The sequence below is a fragment of the Danio rerio genome, chromosome 3 (assembly GCF_052040795.2).
Source record: "Danio rerio strain M-AB ecotype USA chromosome 3, GRCz13ab, whole genome shotgun sequence".
Taxonomy (NCBI): Eukaryota; Metazoa; Chordata; class Actinopteri; order Cypriniformes; family Danionidae; genus Danio; species Danio rerio.
The window spans coordinates 34,165,261-34,177,970 of NC_141023.1; the positions used below are offsets into that span (position 1 = coordinate 34,165,261).

Below are 12,710 nucleotides of genomic sequence, written 5' to 3' on the forward strand. Positions count from 1 at the left end.
TGTTTTAAATGCTAGCCATTGACTTCTATAATATTTTGTTTCCTACTATGGATGTCACTGGCTGCTGGTTTCCACCATTCTTTAAAAGATCTTAAGGTTAAAATGTCATTTTTAGGTGAACTATCCCCTTAATACAGTTTTTTTCCCTCTCCTGTCCAAGAACCTAACAGATCAGACCATTTAAGTTAAACCACAGATCTACAGTATAGCTCAATAGCATTAGCAATAGCACTTACCGGCACCACTAGCAGTAGGACTTGTTGGTTCTCCTCTCTCCGGCCTCCGCAGCCTGCCGCTGGTAGACCTTGCGATGCCTGTCAGCACAGAAGACATAATAGAAACACGATTGAAAATGATCTGCTTAGAAGGATGGATACAGAGGAACATTCAAAGGACACAGTGTCCAGAAAAAAAAAACCGAGCAGAGGAAAGCAGATGTGCTGGGAATCAACATCAGAGCCATTAAGCTCTACCCACTCAATTATGGACTGCATGTGTGTGTAAAATCAAGTCAGATGGGACACAAACAGGGACAGATCAAACACTGCTGTTTTGTTTTGTTTTTTCAGATGTGTGCTGGTACTAAAAGACTCAAGATCACCTAAGGGAGTTGATGGAACAGACGATGTACAAGAAATTATGATTCAGTTTGGGGTTTAGGTGAGTGATTGTTTGTGACTTGTGAGAGACATACAGAGATGACTGTAAAGGTCAAAGTTAAGGCCAACCAAAGTCCCCTGTTTGCATGGGCTTGGATGGAAATGAGGTTATAGTGTGTGCTGCTATGAGAGCAGTGCTACAGGAAAATGTGATAATAAATGAGAAAAACAACAACCAAATATGGAAAGCTTGGGGGAAAATCTCAATGATGTTTAACCTAAAATAAAAAATACAAGTATAAAAATTATATTTAGAACCATTTTTAAACATATTTTTATGAAATGTAAGTACATTTTACTTTAGAATTTTCATAATGAAATATACAGTATACACATGTTATTTTTTTGTAATGCTAACTTTTGTATATGCTAACTGTAAAAAAAAATTATTAAATAATTTTAATGAGAATAATTTTAACGTATTCATAAATTACATTTAAATCAATTTAAAACAATTATGTAACATATACAGTAAACACTCACAGGCCACTTTATTAGGTACACATTACTAGTACCAGGTTGGATCCCCTTTCCACCCAGAACTGCCTTAATCCTTAAGGTACTAAAATTGTTCCTCAGAGATTTTGGTCCATATTGACATGATAGCAGAAGATTTGTCGGCTGCACACCCATGATGTGAATCTCCCATTCCACCACATCCTAAAGGTGATCTATTGGATTGAACTCTGGTGACTGTGGAGGCCATTTGAGTACAGTGAACTGATTGTCATGTTCAGGAAACTGAGATGATTCACGCTTTATGACATGGCACGTTATCCTGCTGGAAGTAGCCATCAGAAGATGGATATGGTCAGCAATAATACTCAGGTAGGCTGTGGCGTTAACATGATGCTCAAATTCGGGACTCGTCAGACCAGGCAATGTTTTTCCAATCTTCTATTGTCCAATTTTGGAGAGACTGAGCGAATTTGTAGCCTTAATTTCCTGTTCTTAGCTGACAGGAAGGGCACCCGGTGTGGTCTTCTGCTGCTTTAGCCCATCCAACTCAAGATTGGACGTGTTGTGAGTTTAGAGATGCTCTTCTGCATACCTCTGTTTAACGAGTGGTTATTTGAGTTACTGTTGCCTTTCTATCAGCTGGGACCAGTCTGGCCATTCTCCTCTGACCTCTGGCATCAACAAGGCAGAGTTGCGCCCACAGAACTGCCGTTCATTGGATATTTTCTCTTTTTCGACCCATTCTCTGTAAATCCTAGAGATGGTGAAAATCCCAGTAGATCAGCTGTTTCTAAAATACTCAGACCAGCCCGTCTGGCATTGACAACCATGCTACGTCCAGTCACTTAAATCACCTCTTTTCCCCATTCTGATGCTCGGTTTACTGCCATGTGATTGGCTGATTAGAAAATTGCATTAACGAGCACATGGACAGGTGTACCTAATAAAGTGGCCAGTGAGCGTATACTTTACATAATGTATATTAAACTAATAAATAATTTTTTTCAGTTTTTATAATCTTTTTATGTGCACATTGCTTCAAACAGTTCTCCTTACAACTTTTGGTTCTAAATGTCTGCTGAATGTGTACATGTCAAATACATAAAAATGAATTTTCAGATGTAGTGAAATTAAATAATTTTTTTGCAGAACTAGGCTATTCTCATAAAAATCATTCAAAACAGACATAAAAATAAGCAACTGAACATTTCCAAGAAATGTTACATAACAATTTAACATTTAAAATTTGATTTAATGATAACACATTTAAAAAAAAAAAAAGTTTAAGATGAAACAAAAGTAAAAACATAAACAATCACCGATTTTTAACTAGTAATTAGTTTTGAAGCATCCGGCTTGTTTCCTCTGCATCAGTCTCCAAGAAATGCATCACTATCAATGCACATTCTTTTAGGTCAGATTTTTATGCTGATAGGTCTACAGAGCGACAAAGAAACAGCGAAGACGTGCTAAAGTGTGTATTTCCTGCCTAACATAGGAAACAATGAAACAGCTCTACTCTAGTCCGTGCAAGCATAACAGTTACTGCATTTCACAGCAGGTGACAAGGCATTAATTTGTTTCCATTCAGATGTGCAGGTTAATTCATCATTTCTGGCAAATCTTTTGCCAGATATTCTTTCCTGAAACTCAGTGCTGAGTCAGTTTTATATTCATGCTGATAAATCAGACTCTTGAATGTTCTGGCACCAATAAAACATCAACAGGCATGTCTGATAAGGTCTGATATCTAAGGCAGCCTCACAAAATCTGTTGACACTTGTTAGCGGCAGATTTAACAAAATCCCTCTACAATGAATGTAGCAATGGAAGCCATTAGCTCTTATAACGCAACACTTCTCAAGCAAAACCAAAAAAGATTACAAAATAGGCCATTTGAAATGGCATTTACCTCATTCCACCACTATGTTGTTAGTTATGACTAGACAAAGCCACAGTAAACATTTCATGCTTTGGTCAACCACGGATTTAGGCCATCTAAGCTTTCCCCAGCTGTTCTTTTGCATATTAAACTCCCGCTTCGATGCTGTAGTTAATTAATGATAATCCGTTAACTTGTTTTTTCACATTCAACAACAAAAATAACCGACGGTATATCCTGCCAAGCCCCATGACACTCTATTCGGCAAGTCTAAAGATAATAGTGTTGAAACGCAATAGGATATGAGCTAAATTGCAGGAAATAATCGCACAATGTAGATAAAACGTCTGAGTGACAGAAATAATGTTCCAGAAACACAATGTATATCATGTGACGCCGTCCATGTTCAATTAAAAAGTGCCTTTAGGTTCAAACATGACGCACGGTGAATGACAAGCTGACAAATTGGATCCGTGTGTTATATGAAATGGCTGAAAATGCCCTCAGTTTTATTGACGCTACAGAGATAAGCAAGGGTGAGATCATTCAAGCTGTTTTCTGTGTAAATATGAGGGGTCCCGGTGCATAACATTGGGACATGACCGAACAGGCCAGCATTGCTCAAATGTTGGTTGCATCGCATGTACTGTGGTCTTCCGCCGTCATGTTTTATTTTTATAAAAGCATAACTGAGTTTAACCATTTACTTTGCTACAGCAATGACTGTGATTACGATTGACTGATGAGCATTTAAAAGGGATAGTTCACCCAAAAAATAACAATTCTGTCATCATTTACTCATCCTTTAGTTGTTCCAAACCTCTTTGAGTAGAAGTTCTGTTGAACACAAAAAGAAGATACTTTAAAGAATGCTGGAAAATGTAAACACTGACTTCGATAGTAGAAAATACAAATACTATGGAAGTCAACGGTTACAGGTTTCCAGTATTCTTAAAAATGTCTGCTGCTGGTTTGAATAAGTAAATGATGGAAGACTTTTCATTTTTGGGTGAACAGTCCCTATAAGGTGTGTAATTCATAGTTTAATTTGATCATTATTAAGCTGTTTAAACAATAAAGTTTTGTTCTTAAACATACTTGAGATTCATAATATTAGATATTGCATAATATATGCAGGGCTTTTGTCAATATTTGCATAAAAGTGTCAAATAAACCAAAAAATTATATATATATATATATATATATATATATATATATATATATATATATATATATCAGGGCTGTGAAGTGTTGTGATCAAGTTAATGTGTTGCAATGGAAACATTAAAGTGTTGTTTTAAATTAGTCACATTAATAATACAAAACTCCCACAGGTGGTCAGCGGTTAGTCGTTTCTAGTTTGGTCTTAACACTTGTCATTCAGTGAGGTAATATCATTTGACTCAAATAAATATTTAGTATCTGTTTGTTTTTATTTACTTTATGGGTAAGCAGATATGTATCCTTTTGTAGTTGTTTACCCTATGGGGATTTTTAAGGATTTTCTCGCTTTTTTTGCATGCCTTTGACCCACTTAATATTTGATTAAATATACTCTGTAATATCATTTTAATTAATCTTTCAAGAGTTCACACTTTTGCAATTGCTTGATATAATTTGCAGGTTTGGCATGCTGTCCCGGGAAAGAACCATGAGCTTGGAGATACTTGAGCCCAGGGCTCCCACCTGGTCATGTAGCATGACAGGGGGTTTTAGATCAGGTAGGTCTCGAGAGCTCCCCCTGGTAATGGAGGAAAGGGGGAGATGGGGTGGATGTTTTTTATTTTTGTTTTCAAAAACAAAGTAAAGGAATGTGTGATGAATGGGTTTATTTATTGGAGGCTCGAATTCATCTGATTGGTTTAGCAATGGTTATTGATGCAAGACCAGTTGCAAACAATCATATTACAGGCTCCTCTCAAAATTAGTTTGTAAAACTTCATTTTGATAAAATCCACTTTGTTGGAGCCATACGTTCTATAATGGCATTTGGTCACTAGGTGTCAGTACGATATTACATAACTGTGGCTTCACAGCATTGAGAAAGAGCGTTGGTAGGAAGCACATAGGCTGCGTCCAAAACTGTATACTACCATACTACTGAGTATGCTAAAATCAGTATGCGATCTGAGTAGTATGTTTATAGAATTCGAAAATCAGTATGCAAGAAGTACCTGGATGACTTAATACTTTCGGCGAGATTCTAAAGTGCGCATCCCATGCACCCTGTGCTATCCTATGATGCACCATGAGAATATTCATGAATGGGAGTGAAGCGACCCAACTGACGCAGGTAGGTCACGTGATAATGATAAAATGACGGATGTAGTACGTTCGAATTCCATTTATACTATTCACATTCATACTGTATAGAACGTATATTTCTAATGGTCGAGTAGTACGTTTAAATTCAAATGCAGTATACCTACTGAGTAGTAGGCGGTTTCCCACGCAGCCACAGTTTTTGCCTGTACTACAGCAAAAGATGCATACAAATGATTGCATCTTGTTGATTGGAAGAATAAAGACGTTTTATTTACATCTATTTTGCCTACAGACACTAACTGTTACGCGTACAAAAACTTGCTTATTTTACCACCGATAGTGGCAATTGGAAAGCCATTACACTTTTTAAACTAAAACATGTTTACTTTGTACTTCAAAATACATGAAAAAGTGTACAAAAAACAAATGTTTCTTGGCGCAAAGAATATTACAATGAAGTAAAGAGCATTTTTCTGGAGCACTTAAAAAAAATTGTAAAATAGAAAGCTTCCACGATCGTTAAAGATTTAGCATCAATGCTACAAAAGAACCGTTATTTTGAAGTGTTCTCACTGTATATAACAAAACCTTTTTATTATTTAGAAACAAAACCTTTATTTATGTCCATGCACAACTCAAAAATAAACAAATATGACGCATCACAATGTATTAAGTAGGGAAATTTTTTTTCTTTTTCTTTTTCCCATTGCCACTCATAATGTTGTTTAAATTTACATGCATAAGGTTTATATAGAAATGTAAGTTGCTTGCCCTTTATTGGTGTCACACATGTGCATTGGTTGAAACATTTTTACATTGTAAACTGAGTTATTATTCATTTTGCTGTAAAAAAATACAATAAAAGGGTCATTGTAATTGTATTTTCAAATAAAACTGATTTCTAGTGAATGTGATTTCTAGTGAATGTTATAATTTTTATAAACTGTAATATATTATTGAAGGGACACAGCTGGAGATCCACATATTTTTGATCAAAGAGCCACATGTGGCTCCTGAGCCATAGGTTCCTTACTTCTGGCCTTTTGGTTAAGTGCATATAGCACCCAGGTGCTCGCAGGGACCCGAGTTTGAGTACCAGCTTGAGTTCCAATGCAAGTCCTTCCCCTCTCTCTGCGCCCAATGCTTTCTTGTCTGTCATCCACTATCCTATCCTAATAAAAGGTGAAAACCCTCTAAAAAAATAAAAAATAACAGGCTCTATTATGAATACTTACACTGACTTAAAAGAAACATAAAATGTCTTTAAACAGACATGCTATGAAACACAGTTTGTTTGAAATATCCATTTTAAGAGTGTATAGTAAATACAGTGTGAGCAGCTTAAAGCAGAATAAACAGTGTCTTGTTGAGTGAGACACTTGTGTAATGTTGAATCTGAGCGTTAAATCTTAAGTATGTCTTTACTGTCTTAAAATCCTTTGTTCATCCCACAGCTACTGTTAAAAGCAAACTAGAGGTTTATTCTACTTAAAAATGTAAACACTGTGTATCTGTGGCCCCATCAAAACATCTGATTATCCCAATTGTGTGAGGTTTGAGTGGGATTCTGCGTTAAGCTGACCAATGGCAGACAGGGGGAGTGTTTAAAAAAAGAAATTATACAATCATTATTCTAGCATTATGTTGCCAATTTAACTACTATAGTGCCATTAAACACTTTAGCAGCTTTTTGAACAAACCTGTTCCCTGAGGTCTTGCTTGCTCTCTCTGCATCTGCTGTCTAGTAAGCCACAGAGAGGAGCAAGTTTTAATGTCTGAAAGTAACTACTTGTTAAAATACATTATAGTTTTAGTGGGCCCTTTTTTCTATTTATGCCATTGCCTGATGACAGAAACATAAGATTTATCAACCAAAAGTTCAATAAATAAGCTTTCCATTGATGTATACTTTGTTAGAACAGGGCAATACTTGGCCAACATACAACTATTAAATCTGGAATCCGAAGAGTTCATATTTGAAATGCTAAAATTAAAATATTGAGAAAATAACCTGTAAAGCTGTCGAAATTAAGTGCCTAACAATACACATTATTAATAAAAAAATATTTTACATAAAGTAATTTATATCATATTTTAAACTTTAGTTGATGTGTAGTGTAGCTGTGTGAAAATAACATCTCTAAATGTAAGACGCTCAAGTTTAATGCAAAAGGAGACATTCGCTTTTACAGAGTTAGCTTAGCAAAGCCTACAGCGAACGAAGTTTGTGGACTACAAAAAAATAAATCTGGGCTAGTGAGATCACAAACGCTTCAGGTTAAACGGATTCACCATGCGCACCCACCCCACACAGCAAAGGGGCGTCACCTGAGGCGCTGTAATGTTATAGCAGAGAAAGCAAAAATGGCGTCCAAACATTGCTATTTCCACAGAGCCTGTTTGTGTATTTGGGGTTCTAAAGGACACAACACAAAGAGAGAAATGCTTACAGTTTAGTTTTAATTATGTTCCAGAGAATTATAACAAATATATATTTAGCATTTGACAAAGGACAGCTTCCAAAATCTCTCAGTTCAGTGCTGGATTCAGCTAAAAACTCCTCAAAGAAGGAGCAGCTTCAACCATAACAGATGAAGCTGTGGATTGTGAATCACAACCTGCAGGTATTTTATTTGTTAAAATTGATCTATGACATGCATAGTGTCTAGTGTTAACAGTATGTTGTAGCAAGGACTCAAACAAGAGTAGCCTACATGCTGTTTGGCACCATTAACCATTTAACTACAAATTCATATTTATCCGTCAAGCCGCTGTAAACACACAATTATCAGCAGCGCTGCAGTTTCTGTATGTGGCTGTGTTATACAACTCAAATAACAAACTCACAAAAGATACGTGAACGTTTCATATTACTTACACATGCTTATAACCTGAATATATATATATAAAACACTTGTCAAATGTTATTTTAAAGAGCATGCATGAGGTTCAGCTGTTTGTCTTGTTCTGTGTTTAGCTTTATTTGTTGCACGGGGCGTGCAGTAATTAAATTAGGAGACAGGCAGTGAGTACCAACAACTTCCAGCTTTAATCCACAACGTGTTGCCGTATTACAGGTTAACTATCACTAGTAAACTCCTCTACTAGTCGTAAATTAGTGTTGCAAATATTCAGTGCTTACGTGAATATTACAGCTGTGTCCTCTGTGTCATTTTCTGTCTGATTCAGGCTCAAAGTGATCCGGCTAACAGCTTCTCTGACTGACAGTATTCAGTCCGCAAATCACAGCACATTATGTTAGCCGACCAATCAGAGCCTTATGAAAGCAGGCCTTTCAAAGGAACTAGGAATTAACATCGTTTTCATGTTAGTCGAGTAGCTGTATATAATCAAAGTAAGATATATGAAAAAATAATGTGATTTTCTACAAGTGAAGCATGAGCACACATTGCGTCGCATCTTATAAACACAACCAAGACTTAAAAATACATCAGCCCTTAAATGTCTTCTTGAAACATGATGTTTACTTATTCTTATTCAAATGATCTCTGGAATAAAAATGTAGAATTTTGTATTTTGACTCAACAACCGTGCAGTATATGTAAGTATGATATAGTAACTTACATATGCTAATTAGTCATTTAGGTGCAATAACACATCACAATAGGCACCTGGAATTGCTAAGTTTTGCAAATCAATGCCAGTTGTGTACAAAATTTTAACGACAGGATTATATATATGAATGCAGACATCCCACACCATCACAAATAAATCAATGTATAGGACACGTGCAGTGTTGTGAATGACACCATAATAAGGGAATTTGTTAGCTTGCATGCTAACCCAGTAAATTCCAGTACTCACAAGGCTGCTGAAGCACCTCAGCTATCTATTTTAATCATACAATATATATGTAACTAATTTGTACTCCTAAGGTGCACTGATGGATGTTATTGTGTGCTAAGTGATGTGTGTGTTACTATATTTTCAATGTCTAAACTTAGTTTTGTAGTTTTAATATAAATTAGAACAAATATAAATTAAAACAAAGACAAATAAACTCAATCAACAACATTTTAATTGCCTGGGATTATTGGAATATGGCTTTCAAAGCTCTTTACTTTGTAACCAATATCAATATATTCTTCATGAAAAGAGTATGGTGATGCTGGCAGGACATGTGATGATTACAGATTTATCTTTAGCAATGTTAGCCACACACATCCTTTGAGCTAAACTTATGTAATTATTGAGAGATGAACTCGAGTGATTATTAAGTGTCATTCCTTCGTCTGCATTCACAAGCTGACAGTCTTGAGAGTCAAACACTTAATCCGAGAGACACAGAGGAGGTGAGAAAAGTCCAAACCATCTGTCAGTTTCAGTGTCAAGTCAAAATGCTGTCAAAGAAGACATTTTAGCACATGTGAAACGTGTGACGGCACTGAAAATGACTGTGATCAACTGTCCGAGTCAACATGCCTCGAGAGCGGAGAGGAATTTCAAAGTGTTTAATTTCACAGGAGATTTGTGTTGCCGCTGACTCACCTGTCAGCTCCACTGTGATGACAGGGCCGGTCAGGAAAGGGGAGGGAAGCAATGAAGGAAAAGGAGCCAGATACTGATAAAAAAGAAATTACTATAGTGCAGAGTCTCTATTGCCTCAGTAAGCTCTGTTGGGCAACCATCCAAAATAAAGGATTAACAAAGAGATTCATTCATCCGCTCAAAATGATTCACTTCCAGATGAGACGGTGAAGGGAATTTTTTAGCATGCAAAACTCCACATGAGAAGTGCTGCAATGCAGATTTTCGTTTTTTGTAGATAATCTTCACACTTAACAGCGTCCAATACACAAAATGTAGGCAGAATGACTCATAACCTTACACGAATCAGAAGTTCATCCAAGCTTTAAACAGAGTTGACAGTTTGTCATGACTTATAAATTGATTTGCGTGATTTACTATGCGCGAACATGTCTAGCACAGTCTTATTGTGCAAGTGTTTGATTATGTCTTATTGTGAGTTACTGATTTACCTCGGGTGCTCAGGGCGTTGCACGACAAATGTGCACACTTGAAATATATGTAAATCATTGAAACACTTGAAGTGTTTATGACTTTCAAGAGATCTTTTACTCCAAAATGTCCCTTCAGTCATCATTGTTCTCCCTCAAACCTGTACGACTTTTATTCTCTGGTGAACACAAAAGAAGATACTTCTAAGAATGTTGTTGCTGTGTTTTTCCCCTATCCCAAAAATAAGTTCTTTACTGGGATTGATTGTTTTGTGGGGCAACACTTTTTTTTGTTCTGCAGTAAAGTTCTTTAAACTATTCAAATGGGGTGACACGGTAGCTCAGTGGTTTGCACTGTCACCTCACAGCAAGAAGGTTTCTGGTTTGAGCCCTTGCTGTTTTAATTGGCATTTCTGTGTGGAGTCTGCATGTTCTCCCAGTGTTTGCGTGTACTGGGTTGCAACTGGAAGGGCATCCGCTGTTGGATAAGTTGGCGGTTCATTCTGCTGTGGTGACCCCTGATGAATAAAGGAACTAAACCGAAAAGAAAATGAACGAATTGATAAAAGTATTCAAATGTTCTTCACACTATAGAAAAACGTTCTGTCGGAAACCAAAAAACACTATGATAGATCATCACTGTGAACCCCCTCCTTTTTTTTGGTTCTTCCTGCCATCTTTATTTTTAAGTCTGTAACCTTTACTGACAAAAGCAGTCCTTCAAAATATTCCAAAATATTTAACAAAGGCATACAGGTTTGGAAGAAGGTGAAGGTGAGTCGCCGATGACAGAATGTGCATTTTTGGGTGAAGTCTCCCTTTAAGCACCATGGACCTCGCTGTGGAGGCCAAGGCTGTACTTGAGGGATATTCTCTGAATGAGATCACATATGCTGCGTGCTGCCAGAGAAAGACGAGAAAAAAGGACGGACTGATTACATGATCCAACATGTGTGTGCTAGGAGTTGGGTGTGCTGTGACAATGACTTTGGCAGGCCCGAGGAAACTCTACATTCCTGCCAAATCATTGTGTACACAGAGAGTTCGGCTTATGCGTCTGTCGAGATTACAGGGAAGCAATATGCGGCTGTTCAATGGAAGGCCTCTATGTAGCGCCGCAGGCTCCATTGCACAACCAAAGGGAAACGGTGTAGGGAACATGTATTTAATGTTCCCTCGTGCTACATAATGCACTGCCACTGTAATACTGGTAATCCTATGAAATTGGTGCACAAATTAGTTGCTTCATTCACAATATAAATATTTACACAAGTAAAGAACTCTTGAGGTTTTCTTTCCTGAAAAATTACTTCTGAATTTTTTTCAGATTAGAGATTTGGAAATGTTAAACAACCCTAAACAAAAATTTAGTATCAAAATTATTATTTATTTTTGCACTGATGCCATTTTGGGTTCCACTTAAGAGAACCTTTAAGAGAACACTCAAAAACACTCACTGCTTGTTTAAATGCCTTATTTAAAATGAGCAGAAACAACACAATACTTGAGTTTTTTATTTGAAAAACTTATTTTTTTATGTTTAATCTACTTAAATTTGTTCTTTTATTCAATTTGTGTTGGGACAACATAAATTAATTGAGTGGAACTCATTTTTAACAGTGAATGCTTCTATATAGAACATTTTTGTCAGTGTTACGAGCAAGGTACACTGTAAAAAAAAAAAGTTGACTAAACTCAAAATTGTAGAGCAACTTGCTGCAGTTTTTTTTTTTTTTTAATTGACTCAAATTTCAACCCAAGTACTGCACTTGATACTCGATAAGGATTATGCGGAAATATGTGGAAGTACTGTAAATTTGTCAGTAATCTAAGTCAAGTGCTTCCGGTGAACTGTATACCATTACAAAATCAGCACTTTTAAGGTCTGTTTTTTTCAAAAATCAATGATCTCCACTGGCTGAGTGATGTCCGATATAAAGGAGGTCTCAGATTGTGCAAAAAGCACTGCATTAAATTAGTTTTCCCCACCATGTCCAAATATGAACATTTATTTTACCCCAGTACGTTCAATAGAGCTTCTGCGCTAGTCTGCTAATCCTGATGGGTGCGTGCGAATAAACAGCTTTTTGTCTCATTATATCTATTTAACTGATTGTATTTTAATTACTTTACAACATTGATGCTGTAAAAGATACCGTATAATATATAAAAAAAAGTCATATTAATCTTTCACCAGAGGTTTATCAGTATGGGAAGAAACACTAGCTGTGCATATACCCTATTAACTTTACTTTTACAATTAACTTAAGTTTTACTTGATTAACTCAACTCAAGTTGCAGCAAGTCGTCTCACAATTTTAAGTTGAGTCAACTTTTTCTTTTTCTTTTTTACAGTGTATGAATGTGAAAAACTGAAAATAGGGGTGTGGCTTTATAATTTATTTTTAGTACAATAGAGCTTATACAAAGTTTAGCCAACAAGTAGTGCTTATTTCACGTCATAAT

At 36.3% G+C, this 12,710-nt stretch overlaps 1 protein-coding gene and 1 long non-coding RNA gene across 2 annotated transcripts in view; one reads left to right on the top strand and one right to left on the bottom strand.

The window, feature by feature from the left end:
* Positions 1 to 6,178, top strand: part of LOC147845681 (uncharacterized) — a 37,388-nt gene extending 31,210 nt beyond the window's left edge. The window contains exons 3-4 of the long non-coding RNA XR_015481012.1: positions 570 to 660; positions 4,624 to 6,178. This is a non-coding gene — a long non-coding RNA (uncharacterized LOC147845681). The remainder of the gene's footprint in view (positions 1 to 569; positions 661 to 4,623) is intronic.
* Positions 1 to 12,710, bottom strand: part of septin9a (septin 9a) — a 132,292-nt gene that overhangs the window by 118,697 nt on the left and 885 nt on the right. The window contains 1 exon segment of the mRNA NM_001423665.1: positions 237 to 314. Coding sequence (NP_001410594.1) covers positions 237 to 314 — 78 coding nt within the window.